Source organism: Dicentrarchus labrax, unplaced genomic scaffold (assembly GCF_905237075.1).
Source record: "Dicentrarchus labrax unplaced genomic scaffold, dlabrax2021, whole genome shotgun sequence".
Classification (NCBI taxonomy): Eukaryota; Metazoa; Chordata; class Actinopteri; family Moronidae; genus Dicentrarchus; species Dicentrarchus labrax.
The window spans coordinates 18,503,869-18,521,966 of record NW_026136704.1 but is presented as its reverse complement, the minus strand read 5'-3'; the positions used below and the strand labels follow the sequence as shown (position 1 = coordinate 18,521,966).

At 40.7% G+C, this 18,098-nt stretch overlaps 1 protein-coding gene across 1 annotated transcript; it reads right to left on the bottom strand.

Annotated features, from left to right (window-relative positions):
• Window positions 1–1,025: 1,025 nt before the first annotated feature.
• Window positions 1,026–15,761, bottom strand: ccdc92ba (coiled-coil domain containing 92Ba). The gene is made up of 4 exons (XM_051398818.1): window positions 15,241–15,761; window positions 14,756–14,896; window positions 8,195–8,242; window positions 1,026–5,369 (listed from the first exon to the last, which is right to left on the bottom strand). Exons 2-4 carry the CDS (start codon window positions 14,886–14,888, stop codon window positions 4,654–4,656), a joined length of 897 nt encoding a protein of 298 aa, XP_051254778.1. The 5' UTR covers window positions 14,889–14,896; window positions 15,241–15,761; the 3' UTR covers window positions 1,026–4,653.
• Window positions 15,762–18,098: the final 2,337 nt, after the last annotated feature.

Genomic DNA, 18,098 nt, shown 5'->3' with positions numbered 1-18,098 from the left:
TATGTTGTCAAACAGTGTTAATAAACCTACTGAGGGACAAAAGGCATAATCACCTTGTGAATTATTTGGTCTGTCAAATAGACAAACTCAATACTGATTTAATGCTAACTTAAAGGACCAGTGTGTCAAAAGTTGCTCCCTCACTTCACCCTTCAGCTCCAAGCACAAAGGAGAAACTACAGTGGCTGCAATATGCCCGAAAAATCCAAAAGGCTCTATTTATTGTTTGGTTTGTCCATTCTGGGCTACTGTAGAACTACGCTGGTTCGACATGGATGACTCGGGCAACTTGCAGCATCTGTAGATAAAAACGTCTCATTTTAAAGTAACACTAATGAAAACATACCTATGAATATTACATTTGATTTCTGACAATAGATCCTCCTAAATGTTACACACTGGACCTTTAAATACAATCTGAAAATGTATATGCACCTTCACCTCAGTGTGAAAACAATTTATCTTGTCTAAAAATAAATAAATCCTGAGGAATCACTTCCTCTGTACCAAACAAAGAGCTAATTTGGGCTTGAAACATTGTATTTCTCTTAATGTAATAACATTTTACAAGGTGCAGATAACTGTATTAGGAGAGTTTCAGGCTCCTCTTACAAAACAAATACACAGAAACTGAGGCTGGTCTTTCTCAGAGAGATCCAAAGCATTTTACTTTTATGTTTATTGTAAATTCTTTATATCTAAATGGCTTGAATAATAATATCGTAGATAATGAATGTAAAAGAGAATAATGTACAGAAAGATCTAAATGAAATAACACCCTAGTTATTTATTTATTTTTGTTGTATATTATATTATTATATAATAATAATATAAAGATGTGTTGAAGCTGTGCTGTCGGATCCAACCACATGAACTTCAGTCTCTCATCCATTGAAGGTGATTTAAATAAAACAAAAACAATCGAGCTCCATCATTTAATCACCAGCTAATTTATTCTCAGTTTCTATTCTAATCAGGTTTTCTCTGATAAACCTTCAAGCAACAATAACAAGCAGGCAGCAGACTTGACAATCCTTCTTTTTATTCCAATTATGTGTACAGTCGATCACTATAGGAAGCTAACACAGTATATGCGGTAATCAGTCAGTAGCTTATGCTCCCCCGATGACCAAACCATACAACGACCCAGAGCAACATCTCCCTGTTGGGTACCACACAGCATTATTGCTAGAGACCACATAACGTGTCAAACAAGATGCTTTATGGCGCCGTACAGGACACTGAAATGTCTCTCAAAGATGCAAAATAAACTTATTTGACCTCAGCCAGAAGGACGAGACCTGAAAACGCTGCTGCTGACGTTTGTTCTCATTATTAATATGAGGATTAGGGTTATTTTTATATAGGCGTTTAGAAAGGATGGAAGACGTTTCCCTGTGGGTGTGAGTAAATCATCTACTTTCTTGCTATGTTCAGGGTGATGTAAGATTAACTGTGGTATCGTCTGAAAAGTATAAAAAGCAAATCAAGCGGTGAGATTTACTCTCTGAAATATTCATGAGAAGACATCTTCGTTAAGGCATCGCACCCTTCGTCTTCATGTTAATTTTTAGTGGTGGGCCTCTTTGGCTCATTAGCATTTTCCTTCAAAAGCAGGCAAACAAGTCACCAGTGCCTCGCACACAGCAGCCAGTATTTTGATCATTTATCAAGCTGTTACATAATTACCAAAGTACAGATCATCTAAAATGTGAGATGATGCAGGATGTTAATTAGATTATTTAAAGGTGGATGGAGACTTAAATCTACCTGCCGCTTCGTTTGGATGACATGTGGAGTGATGAAGTCTTAACAGTCTAAGTTCAGGATGCCTGCTGGGGGAGGAAGAAAACAGTTTCTCAACAAGACAGCTTTGTATCTTTATCCCCTACTGTCTCATAAAACTTGAGGAAGAGTAGTGCACACAGTCATGCTAATGGCTTTAGCAGCTGACAGGTGAATGAAAATCCTTGTCACATTTGCATTTTTTCTTCTAAAAGAAAAGAAAAAAGAAGACAGGTTTAGTTCGTTTTCATCCAGACAGTCTCATGTGGCATAATAATATGCCCATTGGCTTAATGCTGCTTCACATGCAGCATGTCATCAATTCCTTGCTTGGATATGCCTCCTATTAACTGTAACATAACAATTCAATCCTGTAAAGATTCAGTGACAGTCAACAAACAATCTATTAGACAGTTCAGAAAAATATCAATAAGCAAAACATACTGAGCTCAACCATTACAAAATACAAAGTTAAACAATCATAAAATCTATTTTAACACCTCAAGTGTCCTTAAAACCAGCTGACGTGACCCACTAATAATATATAAATATATTGATATATTGCTTTATTGAAGATATACTGCGAAAAAACTTAACGCTAAACTTCTAACCAGTAGCTGTAGAAGGCGAGAAAAGCCTCACAGCAGCTAATCACAATTAAATTCAGTCCTACGGGAGGGCTCATTTTAAAAGACACTGACTGATGCTCAGTTACGTCATGGCTCAAGTACAGACCGACTGTGACACAAATTTGAATCAAAAATAACTGAGGTGCCACATTACATACAGTAAACCTTTATATGCAAATCCCAAAGAGTCTTAGAAAAGTGTTTCAGAAACAAAAGGACACAATACTTTAGTAAATAAATGTCTTAAGTTTCCACACTGCATTATATCCACAGCTCTTCTATTATAAGGCAGCAATTACAGTCGGGTATAAGTGGACAACAGTGAAGCAATAACATAAAATACATTAAAATATAATCAATTAAAGTGGAAATTGTCTTTTTTTCAAGGTGCTATTTGCTCCTTGTTACACTAGGGGCCACCATGAGCATGTGTTTTGATAACAGAGGACACACACACACACACACACACACACACACACACACACACACACACACACACACACACACACACACACACACACACACACACACACACACACACACACACACACACACCTTTCTGCTGAGCCTGCCTTCTCTTCATTTACAGTACACAGTCACTGTCTCGGCGTGCGCTGTAACACAGCTACTTTGGGAATCTGTGTAAAAACTTCAAAAAGGAACACACTGCAAACAGACCATCTTCAAACTCAAACACCAAAACATCCAGTCACGTTCTTGTTTGTCCATTTTTCCTGAGGTGAAAAGAAACCCCAACTGAACAACCTCAAACACAAATAAGTTGAAGTAGTAGTAGTAGTAGTAGTAGTATGTATGTATGTATGTATGTGTGTATGTATGTATGTGTGTGTGTGTTTAGTACACAAACCACACCTGAGTGATACACATGGTCCAACGGTTCAAACAAATCGTCACCTGAATGTGGCCTGTTTATACAAGGCAGTCACTACAGCGTGAGCTCAATTTGTGGCTTTTAGACACTAAATATTTAGTTCAAGATGCAAAGTTTTCAGGTGTCCGGCAAGTTAACTTCTTTAACAGCTGCTTTATTAATCACAAATTAAGTGAAATGTATTCTTAAGATAATGACAAAAAACGTGTGTTATGTAAGTACTGAGATGTGGAGAGTTAATTTTTTGTTTACCATGATATGCATTTATATTTTTGATGCTCGTATGATGGTTGTAAAATGTAGAAATTTTTTCATATGGTCTGAAATAAAGTATAATAATTAATCAGTAATACACTTTGCTATTTTAAAGTTTGTTTTTAGTCACTTGAGGCCATGGTGAAGCATAATTATTGTTGCTACATTTACCACTGGTTTATTCACTGGTTTGAAACAGTTTCAGCTGTCAGCAGATCTCTGTTTCTCCCTCAAATAGTGTTTCCTGAAGTGTTGCCTTCTGTCGTTATGTTGGCGTGTGGTCAGTTGTTGTTGAGATAACAGGTTGAGGTTAAAGGTTTCAGTAAAGGTTAGGGGAAACACAAATTCAGACCATACTGGAATTATATTTAAGTGTCCTGATAAATTATGTTCATGAATTCCTTTCAGCAAATCAGATAATATTTTCTGTGGCAAATGGTTTAAAGTGTAATACAGATACGATTGATCGATATATGACCTAATAGAGTGATATGCAGCAGTCATGGATTCAAATTCTATTGTTTCTAATCTGTTGTCGTTGTTTTTTCCCCCAAGTAACAGGAACACACTTCCTTCCAATCTATATTTTTTCACATGGAGGACACACAGACATGAACGCCACTTCTGATATTTCAGCTGTCACTCAATCAGGGGCCACGCAAACGTTTGGTCACATGGTTGATTTAAGGTTGGCCTTGAAAGGTCACACTTGGTTGGGCCACCCAGCCGGCCTTGTGGTCCACCTTAAATGGTTGCTACCATGGTCAGACTCACCATCGCCATAAATCAAAAAGGGGTTGCTTTGAAATAAGGCCCCACTGTATATTGAGCATGAGACACTAGTGTAAACAGATCATTTATCTAATTCACTTAAGACTGACTTAAAGTGATACTTTGCTTTGCAAATTATTTAAGGTTATATCAAAGTCCATCTTAAAAAAGTGTCTACGATAAGTGTAATATAATTCAATAGCTAAAACCAGTCTCAGTATCAGTCAAGGTGCAGAACAACAGTTAACAGGATTAACAGTCTGACAGAAGATAATCATACAGTGATCAAACTGCAGTTAAAAGCTCAGGTCACAGTAGTCGCTAATCTGCCTTTGCCTCAGCAGCAGGTGGCGCTGCAGCTGAAGACATCAGTCTGGCAGCTTCATCCTGGGGCTCCACTGGCCCCTCCCCACCGCCTTCCTCATCCTCCTTCTCCAGGCCCAGCGGAGGCTGTCTCTGTGCCACAGTTTGCCTGGAGCGAGCCCTGTGCCGTCGAGGGTGGAGGAAGAGCGCAGGGTCCGGCATCGCCGTGGGCTCTTCGGGGCCCATCACTTTCTCTATGGGCACACACTCCCGCGCACGCTCCACTCTCGAAGATGCTCGTGCACTCTTACGCTTGGGTTTAACCACTGGAGAGGAAGGGGAGGCCCCTGACGGCATCTGTAGAGAACCAGAGTTCTGCTCAGCACCGTACTGGGCCCCTTGACTGTTGGCTCTGGCGAGGAGTCCCTGCCTCTGCTGCATCCGCTGGTGGTGCAGTTTCTGCCTAGCAGCATGCAGCTGGAAGGAGAGGTATGCTGCTGCCTCGGTTTGTTTCTGCAGCTCTGTGTTGAGGATGGTGGAACAGTGGCTGCGGCGTTTGAGCTCCTCCAGGAAATGGCGCTCCTTTTCCTTGAGATTGGCTCTGAGGGCTCCCACCAAAGCCCCTTTGTGACTCAGCTCCTTGCGGAGCTCTCCTAAGGTGCACTCCCGCTCAGCCAGACGGTTTTCCAAGTGCTGACAGCTGGCCTCCAGGAGCTCCTCTTCCTCCTGTAACTCTGAGATGGACCAGAAATGCGAGTGTTAATTATAAACATATTAAATTCAGTTTTTCCATTTATAAAATGAGCAAGGAGATTCATGGTGTATCTATACAGAAACAGCTTAATAATTCTCAAAAACAACAACTTACTACAGTGTTCAACATCAGCACACACATTTAAACAAACAATACACAGCACATACACACAGTTTAATAAACACTGCATTACCATAGAGGCAGAGTACATATCTCTATAAGCCTCGATGCAGCAGCTCTAATCCTCAGCACACATGACGATAGAGGCACTACTCAGAGATTGTCCAGAACATATTTAGGCTGCGACTGACTCAGTTAAATAGATACGAATATAGTTAACTGGTCTGAGTATTTGGTCAATCTCCAGTGTCCTCTCAAAGTCTGATCTGGATAATCTGTGAGCTAGAAAATGGTACAGTATGGTGGCTTTAGAGCAGTAGATGGAGACAACACACACATGGAAATGGTAATCAATTGACAGGCTGTACTACAGATGGGAAGTTTATCCATATTTATTCTTTATCATCTAGTGTCATATTTTAGGGTTTGTTTTTAAGATAGATGCATGATACACAAATATGTCTTTTAGATGAATCAAACAGTCACATTTCTTCCAGAATTATTTCAGAAACACTTAAAATATTCAACCTTTGTTCGTGTAATTTACTAAACATGAACAAATATCGCAAAATGCAAAGACTAGAGATAAAAACTTCACTCACTTTCTGTTTACACTGTGTTAGAGATTGATTCAACTGAGGTTACTATGTCATTTATTTCTTCTATATATCATATAGAATCGGTTAATGCCCAAAAAGTTTAAATTCCCATCCCAATCAGTTTCCCTAAAGCCAAAGAGGATGTCTGACCAACAGCCCAAAACCAAAAGAGATTAAATTTACATTAATAGTAAAGAGAAAAAAACAGCAAACTGCTCACATTAGAAAGCCGGCTAACTCTGCATTTTTACTTGATAAATGACTTAAACGATGAATTAATCATTAGTATTCACATAAGGCAAGTGAGGGAGAGAAAACCCTGCAGCCCAGATCACTAAATGAACATAAAGATAGTCCTTGCAATCTGATATATTCTCACATATGGACAATAGTTCACTGGCTAAATCCTATTTCAGCATCGTTCCCAAGAGATAAAATACTACATCTTGAGGCCTCCCCTCCACATGAACTTCAACCTCTCTGCCAAGGTCAGGTTTAACCGCAGTATACTGCTTATTGGGCTTTTTTTTTTTTGCTTCTGTAGACAACCTTTATGCTCTTTCATTCCAGTAAAATTCCCCTGAGGAGAGAGCGAGGTATGGATGAGAAGTCAGTGCAGCAACCTCAGGGCTGACTGAGCGAAGGCTTGCCAGAGGAGAAGGAGCTTACATCCACAGAGGCCGGCACTGATGCCTCTGACCATAGAAATAGGTCAGGTTTGCTGAGTAGGAGAATCCCAAAGGGGTGGAGGGAGGTTTAGTGAGTCCTGGAGGTGAAATTATAAAACCTAGAATTCATATTAGGCTTAAATGTAATAGGGTGTTTCATACATTGATAAAAGCTTTGAGTTTGAGGTTGACTCTGTTACATTTTACTGCTTTATTATCTACATTTTCACTTGCTCTGCTTCTCTTTCTTATCGGATGTCTTTCCGGTATTATTTTTCTATGACTTCACTTTCATCATACTAGGTCCTTTCTCAACTGTGATTTACCTTTTCTAGTATCTCTTTCCTTCCTTCTATATTCTCAACCCTCTATCTTCCAGGATTAATCCTCAGAGGAGCGATCAGTCTCAGGTTTTCTGTCGCCCATCACCACACCCAGGCTGAGCTAATATGCTAACTATAGACTACAGTACCTAATGTGATCTTCACGTCCCTTCATACCCCTCTTTCCCCCTCCTCCATGTCTGTAGCTGACCGCATCCTGCCGCCTAGTCTTCTCCCTTAATCTCTCTCCTCGCTACCTCTCATTACCTCTCTCCTTCCACCTCTTCCTCTCTCTCTCTTTTCCTCGCCTCTACGTCTCGCTTGTTCTCAGCAAAGTCTGTAAGTAGACACCCCCGCTGGGACAACGAGGGAAAAACGAGAGCAGGAAAAGAAAAAGAGGATGGATCAATTTGTCAGGGTGGGAGGAGAACAGAGGGCCGTGCTGTATTGATGGATCTGGGGATAACCTGTCCTGGAAAATGGAGATGGGGTCTAATGGCTGAGTAATGCAGCCCCCCCTCCTCTTTCTCTCTACAAGCACACACACACACACACACACACATTCACACAGCCTTTTGACTTCTCTCTCTCTGTCTCTAATTCGCTGTGACAAAATGGTGCCTATCTCTGCATCCCTGCATCCAGACACCACAAACGGTCCTGCACATGTCAGCTATGAGCCAAATACGTTGAGGCATGCTGTCTTTGCCGAGTGTGTGCAGCTCTCACACAGCTGTGAACAACCTCCTTTCACAGAGGAAAATTACACATATGTATAGAAAAAAGCTAATAAACAAATAGAGGGAAGCACTTGAACCCGTGATTGAGTCTGTGTATGATTTTTGTGGGTAAGGAAATGAGGAGAGAGACAGGGAGGCATGGGTGAGAAGAGGGAGGCTGACAGGGATCAATCCTCTGGGGGATGGGGGGGTGGGAAGGACACAGAGTGGCGGGGAGGGATGCAGGCGTTACAGGAGTTATGGTGGACGTGTGTCTGTCGTTTTGTCTCCAGTGCAGAGGAAGAGAAATAAAATACAGACTGGTGAGGAAAAACAGACGCATGAAGGAGGGACTGACTGTTTTTTTTTAACAAACCTATTTGGCTCCTGCCTGGAGGCTTCACTTTCAGCTCGCTTGTCAGCTCTGAAAAACACAGGAGAAAAGACAAAAAACACAGGAAAGAGCAGTTAAAGAGACAGAAAATATATTAAAAAACACATGAAATCATATTGTTAGAGCTTAAATAGAGATGCTCAAAGGTGCAGGAATGTCTCAGTAAAGCTGTATGCTGACATTTTCTGTCGCTGGTTAACATAACAGATGCTCGATGCAGTTTTGCAGCACTTTTTCAGTGCGCTCATACATAATTTATGAAGATAGATCTGAAACTTTACATCAAAGACTGTGTGTCAGAGACTTGGCCAATAATGTTACATTACTTGTCACGGTCTGGAGAAAAACGTTCTTTACTGTAACCTCAATAAGACATATTAGCATTCCTCACTGAAATCAATATTCACTTAAATGAAAACTTCTGGCTGTGCAATTTGTTTCAAGAGGGAATGCAAACCAAACAAATAGGAACCCTAAAAAGATTTTTTTTAAATGCTTGCTATTAAACAACGTAAGCAGAGTCGCATTTATCAAACCTCTGATGTAGCTGAATAACGCTTTACACTGGCAATGGCTGTGGCAGATTTCATTCTCAAACATGTTTACAGTTTTCTTACAGATTCTCACTAGAACATCCTGCAGACTTATTGATTATAAAGGTGATTTGTGATTTTATATGGAGTGCTGGTCAATAACGATGTTCACAATTGATTTATTTGAACATTTGCTGAATGAGGGTGACTTCCTGGTGTGTATTGATCTTAGGGGTGCACTAATTAGGAAATTCTGGGCTGATACCAACACCGATGTTTGGCTGATAACCCTTTTTTATTTGTTAATTATTCACCCTTTGTGTCGGGAAACAAATAAATCTTTGCCTTGTTACCAGGGCTGGAAAACATATTATATGTGGGAAGTAACAAACACAACATTCAGCCAGACCGACTGCATCCAGAACTGTATTGTGCAGTTTTGTGTTTCTCCTGAATACCGTTGCACTCTGTTTCAAACTGCAGATGGATTTTATGTCTTGCATTAGTGGCCGGCCTTCACATCCATTTGTCTTTTGCCATAAAAACACAGATAGACAACAGGCACCGGACAGTCAGCAGAAATCGCCCGGCTTTATTTTATTGGATAATAAAACAGTTTTGATGACAAACATGATTGTATGTTTTTTTTTTTTTTTTTTTGCAGTGTAGAAAGTAGTAAAGGAGCTGAATGGTGTTACTGGGAGATACTCCACCAACATGATTAGGATTATTCAAATACTACATGATATGATACATGTATCTGGCTGGATACTGGATGTATTATATCTCAAGTCAGGGCATTACAACAACTAATGGTTTATGTTTATGAGAAGATAATGTTTCAGGCTGGTTATTAGCAGTGTTGGACATTCCCTGATGGAAATATTCCAGGTTAGAGTCTCTGAGGGGGTTTGTGGGGGTCAGACTGCTGGTTGTGTCTGGCCTGTCAGTCAATTCGATGGTACGTCAGGGAGCCTTGAATGCACATTCATTAAGGTGTGTGTGTGTGTGTGTGTGTGTGTGTGTGTGTGTGTGTGTGTGTGTGTGATACCAGTAGATTTTAGATGAATGTGACATAGAGTTGTCCTATTTCAATTTCCCGTAGCCTGAAATATAAGCCTGTTCAATCATAAACTAGTTTAATGCGAAGAAAGGAGAAACCCATAATTTTAAATCTGTAACTCTCTAATAAAACTCACTTAGATGTTAACTGTAAATATAAAGTAGAACTAGTAAAAAAAATAAGGTGATACTGTTAATCTGCATTTTATATTGAAAAAGAGTCTAGATCAATGTAGAGAGCCTTTCTTCTGCTCTTGTTCTCCCTGTCACACCCTTTCTCCTTCCCTCTGCAGTCAGCACAGCACGCCCACCCATGCAGCTGGCATGAAGAGACAAAAAGGACAGAGGGGAGGAAGAGGGGAGGAAGAAAGATAGTAGGGAAGGAAGGCCACATTTTAGACTAAGGGATAGGCTTAAGTTCAATGAAATGTATTTGGAAAAATACATGCAAATAAAACAATGTATTAATTTCTAATGTGCCACAATAATGAAATGTTTTTGAAAATATCTTCATTCGTGTGCTTTTCCAAGCAAATATTGATATACACTGATAAGCCATAACACTATACGCACAGACAGGTGAAGTAAATAACACTGATTATCTGGTTATCATGGCACCTGTCAGTGGGTGGGATATATATTAGGCAGCAGGTGAACATTTTGTCCTCAAAGCTGATGTGTTAGAAGCAGAAAAAATGGGCAGCATGAGGATTTGACAAGGGCCAAAGTGTGACGACTGGATCAGAGCATCTCCAGAACTGCAGCTCTTGTGGGGTGTTCCCAGTCTGCAGTGGTCAGTACCTATCAAAAGTGGTCCAAGGAAGGAAAAGCGATAAACCGGAGACAGGGTCATTGATGCACGTGGGGAGCGAAGGCTGGCCCGTGTGGTCTGATCCAGTAGACGAGCTACTGTAGCTCAAACTGCTGTAAAAGTTAATGCTGGTTCTGATAGAAAGGTGTCAGAACAGTTTCTTTGTGTATGGGGGGCAGCGATCGGTGTATGTACTTGTTTGCAATTGAATCATATATTTCTGCCATGAATATTTCTCCAGATCCGCCCCTGACTGCCAGAAGCATTTATGAAGTTAATTTGACTGCAGGGAGTCGGCTCTAGGAACTATTTCGTGAAACAACAGTCAAACAATGAAAACGAGGAGCTCAGCACATTGCAGCATGCAGAACGCTTTGTAGGTCAGGCTTATCTCTGGGTTTTTGTTTTCAACCTTGAATTTGGGAAAGACATCTTGCAGGACACACACTTAATTAATTTCTATGACACAAAATAAACACATTACATCAAAGGAAACCCCCCCCATTATAAAAACAGAAGATAGAAATTGATTTTGCTTCTTGCTGGAGGAGGCGTGAGTGCCTTTATGCTGATGAGGAAACACTGAGAGTTTGGAACAATAAAAGAGAGGTCAGCAGGACAAAGGCAGAGCTAATATGCACGGCAACATCGTCAGCTCAACCTTGCGGAACCCTTCCAGGCTACACATTAGTAAGCTGGCAGCACACACCTATCACACCTGCAAGCTGCTTCAGCCTATCAGCAGCTTGCCTCACAGCAGTCCTCATCAACCACATTTTATATCTCAAAACCCTCTTTGAATCTAACAACTGACCGCCATTTATACATGCTGTCAAAATGTATAAACATGGCCTGGTAACAGAGAGGAAGACTTTCATCTGAGCTGCCAAGTGGTAATAACAAGAATGATTTGAAGATGACTTACATATAATAACAAGTCTCTTTGTTGTTGCTTTCTAATGATTTAGCTCCCAAAAACTGAATTCAAGATCTTTCACAAGCAAAAATCCATGTAAACAAAAAGCAGACACACGGATAATTAGCACCAAGAAACAGAGGGGATGCCTCTCATCGGAGAGTGATAGCCAGAGCCCAGGGCCCCGAGAACTGCAACGCAACAGGATGGCCTGTGTCTGAGCATCCAGGCAGAGCGCCTCCTGTGATTAGTAAGACACCTCCGGGGTTCAGCTTCAGTCGCTGACGTTAATGACCACAAACCAAGCCAGAAATCTTGGTGTTGTCTTGGATTCAGACCTAATTTTCAATAGCTATATTAAGAGAATTACAAAATCTGCCTATTATCACCTTAAGAATCAAGACTCAAAAGACTTATGTCTCAGCAGGGTTTAGAAAATCTTATCCGGGTGTTTATCTTCAGTAGGTTCAATTACACTTTCTTTACAGGTCCGTCTAAAAGTCGATGAGACGGCTGCTGCTGATACAGGACGCTGCCGCTGGAGTCCTCGCTAACATCAGGAGAGTGGATCACATCATCGCTCCGGTTCTCAGATCTTTACCCTGGGTTTCAAACAATTGATTTTAAAATACTACTGTTGGCTCTTACAGCGCTGAAAGGTTGGACGTTACAAACCACCCTGACCAAAACTAAACGTGGAGGATCAGCATTCAGTTTTTAAACGCCACGTATCTGGAGGACGTCAAATATCTCCAGCTCTCAGTTCATTAAACTCTTCTATTATATCCGACTCTAGTAAATCCTGTTTAAATGTTGCATTTTGTGTCTTTTCTTACATCTTATCTGAAGCACTTTGAATTGCTTTGTTGTTGAAAGGTCCTGTACACATAAACTTGCCTTGCATACCCCTCGATCCATGAGAGTATGTAGTGGCCATTTGATCTTACTTTGCCTTTAAAAAAACAGGCATTTGCTTATGAAACCTTTAAACAGATTTCCACTCTGGCGCTGGAGCATCATAAGAAGCTTTAAAGACGCTGGGCAGAAAGAGATGTGTGTTTTTAGTGTGGTGTAATAATATCCCTGTGCATGCAGTCACACAGAAACCTCTGAGGAATGTGGAAATGAAAGGCTGCGCTGTAGGCAGATTCAAACTGGAGAGCAGATTAATGAATCCAGCATCTGCAGGACGGAGATTCATATTTGTGTTAATGAGTTCTGAGGAAGGAATATGTTTGTTTGTTTGTTTGTTTGTTGTTCTCTGGAGACTTGATTCAATCATTTTATAATGAAAACTATTGTCTTTTCTGGAGGTTTGGCCACGCGTTGTCTCGTTTTCTTGGAGCTGACGTTGAACACAAACACAACTTTAACTCCGTGTGGACAAACAATTATAAACAATCTGTGACGGCACCCATTTGGGCTGCCCTTTGTGTTTACAGTGGGAGACCCCGTGGAGACAAAGGGAGAGGAGGAGAGGACGAGTAAACAGTAAGAAACACACATTGTCTCATTGTTGGTGTCTCTCTCTCTCTCTCTCTCCCCCCCCCCCACACACACACACACACACACACAGAGTAACCACCAAGCACAGCTTTATTGACCAGATGTGATCATGCAGCAGAGCTACAAAGTGATGGAGGGGGTCGTTTTCTAGACAACTGGTCACATTGGCTCTGAGCCACCTCACCCTATGTCTCTCTCTCTCTCTCTCACACACAAACACGCACACACACACACACACACACACACACACACACACACACACACCCCTCCCCCTCCGCCCTCCCCTCCTGTGTATTTGTTAACCACAATCCAGTTCATATGAATAACTAAAGCTATGGGATCTGTGGATTAACCATGATGGATATGTTTGTATGCATCTGTCTGAGGAAAGATTGTGTGTGTGTGTGTGTGTGTGTGTGTGTGTACTTTTATTATTTTTTATTCTCTCCACAAAGATAAGTCTATTCAGTCACATAACGGGGTTCTCCTTCCTACAAGTTTAACTTTTCATTTTACAGGTTACAGATTCGTTTTTTTTTTAGGTTACAATTACGAGCAGGTTAATGTTGGTTCAGGCGTGTAGCGCTAACAGTAAATTATAAGGAAATCCTCCTAGGAATTAATTAAATTAAATATCCTCACAAGTATGGTAATACAAGTGTGTGTGTGTGTGTGTGTGTGTGTGTCCATAGGCACTTGCTTGCTTGATTAAATGGACGCCATATCCATTAGGCATGAAACAGGAAATGATGCAATCTACAGGAATTGTAGCATGACATCACCATGTAGTCACTGTCTGGCATTGATTGGAGCAGACACACACGATTAGATGAACAATGAGGCCTGTGTGCACACATATGGGTGTTGGGGAGATTTAGTTTATCTATTTGAAATTTGAAAAAATTTGAATAACTGCACTGCGGACTGTAACTAACCACGGAGTCACCACAGCAGCTTATGTTCCCTCCAGAAGTAAATACATGTCTGTGGTCCATCGAATGAAGGTGAAATGTAAAAGTAAAGTCAAAGTAAAAATGAGATTTAAATGATTTAAGGTTCTACCTGGATACAATAAGAAGAATATCTGTGTGAAGGCTTGGTGGATTATTATAATGTGCAAAAACCCTCATTAAATAAGGTCACGAAACTGTCTTCTTTCCAATAAAACATCAGGTCTGTAATTAAAAATCTAAATTAAAAAAAGGGGGTCAATGAGAAAGGTCTAGCACATAAAAAGAAAAAGCAAGCAACACCAAGGAATACGCTGATTAAATGTGAGCTTATTAGAACTGAAATAATTTGTAAATTTCAAAACAAGATGCCAAACAAATGTGACAATATGCTGCTTTTCTTTAGCACATATGACAGTAAACTGAATATATTTGGGTTTTGGAGGTTTTTTTCACCAATACAAGCAGTTTGAAGACATCACTTTAAAGAACTGTAGCCATTTTTAATCATTTTTTAACATTTTATAGACAAAACAAATAGAAAATGAGCAGATTATAGTCAGTCAGTTAAAATAAAGCTCATCTCTTCACTCTTCTTTAGTGCTAGTGACATAAACCCTTGTTGTAAAGAGTAACAGTAGTTTAAATAAGTCAGAAAGTACCTCAATGAAAATGTTGAGGGTCAGAAAAAGTTTCTTGGCCCTCACACACACACACACACACACACACACACACACACAACAGCAGCAGCAGCGTGTCCCTCACCTGAGCATCGTTTCTGCAGGGAGAGGATCTCCAGGTGGAGGCCGTGGAGTAAAGTGAGGTGCTCCTGCCTGAGGAACACCACGCTCCTCTCCACACTCCCTATCTGCCGAGACAGGCTGCCCTCATCCCCCATGACCGAGTCTGGGGAGACAGAAGGAAGGAAATCAGAAGGACTGATGGATTTTTCTTTTGTTTTCTCCATCAGCATCCACCTGTCCTAAAGAGACTTCCCTTTACCAACTTCATATTACGCAGTAAAGCCTCAACTCCAGCTGCTAAATGCCAGTTTCTCACACAGTGCACAATGCTTATGTCAGCCACAGATAAAGGGGAAGTGCAAGTTGTATATTGAGGTCATGTGGAGGCTATAAATAAGGTATTGATGACCAGAGAAAGCAACAGAAACAAGAGGATGCTGTTAGAGCAATACATGAGCCTTTTTACGTTTGATAGGCTATCACGTCGATGCAAATACCTCTGCTTACCTTTAAATGTATGTTAAGTGCCAAAATCTAATAAAAACGATTCGCAAGCGTTATAAAAACGTCCTCTGATCCGGGCATGCTGGCCTCCGGTGCTGGTCCAAACCCTGTCGGCTGCGGCGGGCGCCCAAAGACATTTTTTCTGAAGCGTTAAAGCGCCTTTCGGCTGCATGTGACGCCGTTGGATCGGACGCTGGACAGCTGCGTGGAAATAATGCCGAACCACCACGACGCACGGCACCGCGCTCCTCTGGCAAAACAGCTCCTTCCTGCAGCCTCCGCGTCGAGCATCTTTAGGAAGAGGACGCCGTCAGGTCGGTCGATACGAGAGCCCGCGAGGAATGTGCGCAGTCCATTTTCTTACGTGCGCACCTCCCTCGCCCACCGACTGAGAGCTCGGGGCTGCTGTGGGGATGATGAAAACAAGCCACCGTGAGCAGAACACGCGAGAATATCGTACGACAGAGTCAGAGCCACAGCTGATTGGAGGGACCGCCCCACATCAGCTGTGCATCCACCCTGGAGATCGATACATTATAGGCTGTGATTTTATGGGTGTGATTTAGGCACCATGGACAGAGAGAGGCCCAGGCTGCTGGGTTCTTAACCTGCGCCCCGCGGACCTCAAGAGGGCCCTTTCAGGACATTTAATTCACAAGGGAAGTGGGTCGTCTGTACAGCGACCCTGAGAGCTCAACACACTGCAAATTATGGAATGCAAATAGACAAAACAATCTCAAACTGTCTGTAAGTGGTGCTAGAAACATACACTGTATGGTTAAAAATGGCGCCACCCAGTGGTTGTGGAGCTGGGTGCGCTCAGGTCGAGGCCATATTGACATTACTGACTCTGCTGGCTCCTGACACATCCAAACCCACCTCTCACTCAAAGTGGGCATTCCCAAACTATGCACAACTTAATATAATTTAAATGGGTAAAATTCTCCCCCTACAGTTTAGCTATAGAGACATTTCTAGTGTAATTGGGTATTTTAATATCGGGGCCTAATGGAGACTGACTCACTTCTGGAGCCAGCCTCAAGTGGCCGTTTGAGGAACTGCAGTTTATATAACTGTCCAGTTGGCTTCATTTGCCAACCATGGAGGTTGACGCTTCATGAAAACTGAGCTAAAATATATTATCTTTTGGTGGGACATCGGCATGTCCTCTGTGATACTTTCACATTTCTGTATTTGGTTGTGTTTTTTACTTAACCTATTAAATATGACAATTTTAATTGAGCCAGTTTAGCATTTAATAAATGAATCCAACTGGATGTTGACAGTTGCACAGGTTTGCCCTAAGAAAGAAATACTAAGCTTTTTTCTGTGTTGAAGAGTTACATTTCAAGCTGATGTTCAATGTAGATCCATATACTTTAAAAGTACTGCAGTGTCAAACTCTGCACACACTCATTCTGCTGAAGCTCAAACATCCAAATGGAGGAACAAAAACATTTTGAGTGGAGGAGAACTTTAAGATCTGAATGGAGTTTCTAGCTGAACGCATAAAAGAGTAGATGAGACTTGAACAATCCTAAAAAGTGTGTTTATATTTAAAAAGTGTGTTTGTATTTAAAAAGTGTGTTTATGTGTAAAAAGTGTGTTTATATTCAAAAAGTGTGTTTATATTTAAAAAGTGTGTTTGTATTTAAAAAGTGTGTTTATGTGTAAAAAGTGTGTTTATATTTAAAAAGTGTGTTTATGTGTAAAAAGTGTGTTTATGTGTGTGTCAAACTGCACTAATTAGCTCATCTCAATCAGCTGTTGTTCTCAGTGGCCATTAATGGTTGCCGTGGTGATGATATCTGCTGTGTCCTCCAGCACATATTATACCTTAAAATGTTGCCACAGGCTTGGATTAAAACACAAGGTTGTGAACTCAAATCCTGCTAAAGACATGGTCACCAAATTCCACATATATGGATGGGAATGCTGAATGAGTTTGTAGCATTTGACACCATTTTAAACTAACAGGTGGCACTGAAAGCATCTGGCAGCATCTGGCAGCAGATTCTTCAGGAAATACCCATTCTGCCCATTTTTGCTTGAGCACTCTTATGAAACTTCTTATACCTCAGAGACTATACCTCCTAAATCTAGGTATTGTGAGAGACAAGAGTCTGCTTAATGCATTGATGTAGTTTATATGTCTGCAAGGTCAAAAATGTGAGAATTAGAGCAGGTTACAAAAGTCCCTCCTGAAGTTTCTTCTTTCAGTTTACATTGTGTGTGTTCTACAGTTGTTTGGCAATCATGTAACTTGGAGGCTCACAACGTGAAATGTGTAAATCTGTTTGTTTCCATATGACATTGTGTCAAATAACACAATTTTTACTACATTTGAAGTAAAAAAAATATGTATAAAGAGTAAAAATTTGGGGAATGAGAGCAAGTTGAAGAAATATTTTTAGGAGAAGTTTACAGTTTTTTTTCCACTGTGACTCCGAATCATATTTTATCCTTTTATTTTTTGTTTTTTTTGTTTGTATGAACATAGAACAGATGATGTCTGGGACATTGCAGAACAATCAATGAAATGACGAAGAAAAAATGCACAGGTACAGTTCATAATGCATATTAAAGACAGAAAAAACAAGTCTAGATGATAATAACAATCCCATTTTCTCAGTTTTTATCTGCCTTCTACTTTTGTAGTCGGAGAGCGAAAGTCATTTTCTCCACTCAGTGAGTAGACCTGATTATGTTAATAAGAAGGGAACCAGGAGGGTTCTCTATGAGCAGTAACTGTTTTGTATTTATTAGCTGCCAGGTTGAATATTTAGATGTTTGAATGATATTCCTACGTGTAGAAGAACTTGTGTAATATTTCACCAATTACCAGAACAAAAAAAGTCCAC

Bases quoted from the DNA above. Each gene is read 5' to 3' on its own strand.
- ccdc92ba (XM_051398818.1), bottom strand. From the start codon at position 14,888: ATGGGGGATGAGGGCAGCCTGTCTCGGCAGATAGGGAGTGTGGAGAGG. The intron at 8,243-14,755 runs GTGAGGGACACG...TGTGTTTTTCAG, and splicing joins CCTGCAGAAACGATGCTCAG to AGCTGACAAGCGAGCTGAAA. The intron at 5,370-8,194 runs GTTTGTTAAAAA...GGTCCATCTCAG, and splicing joins TCCAGGCAGGAGCCAAATAG to AGTTACAGGAGGAAGAGGAG.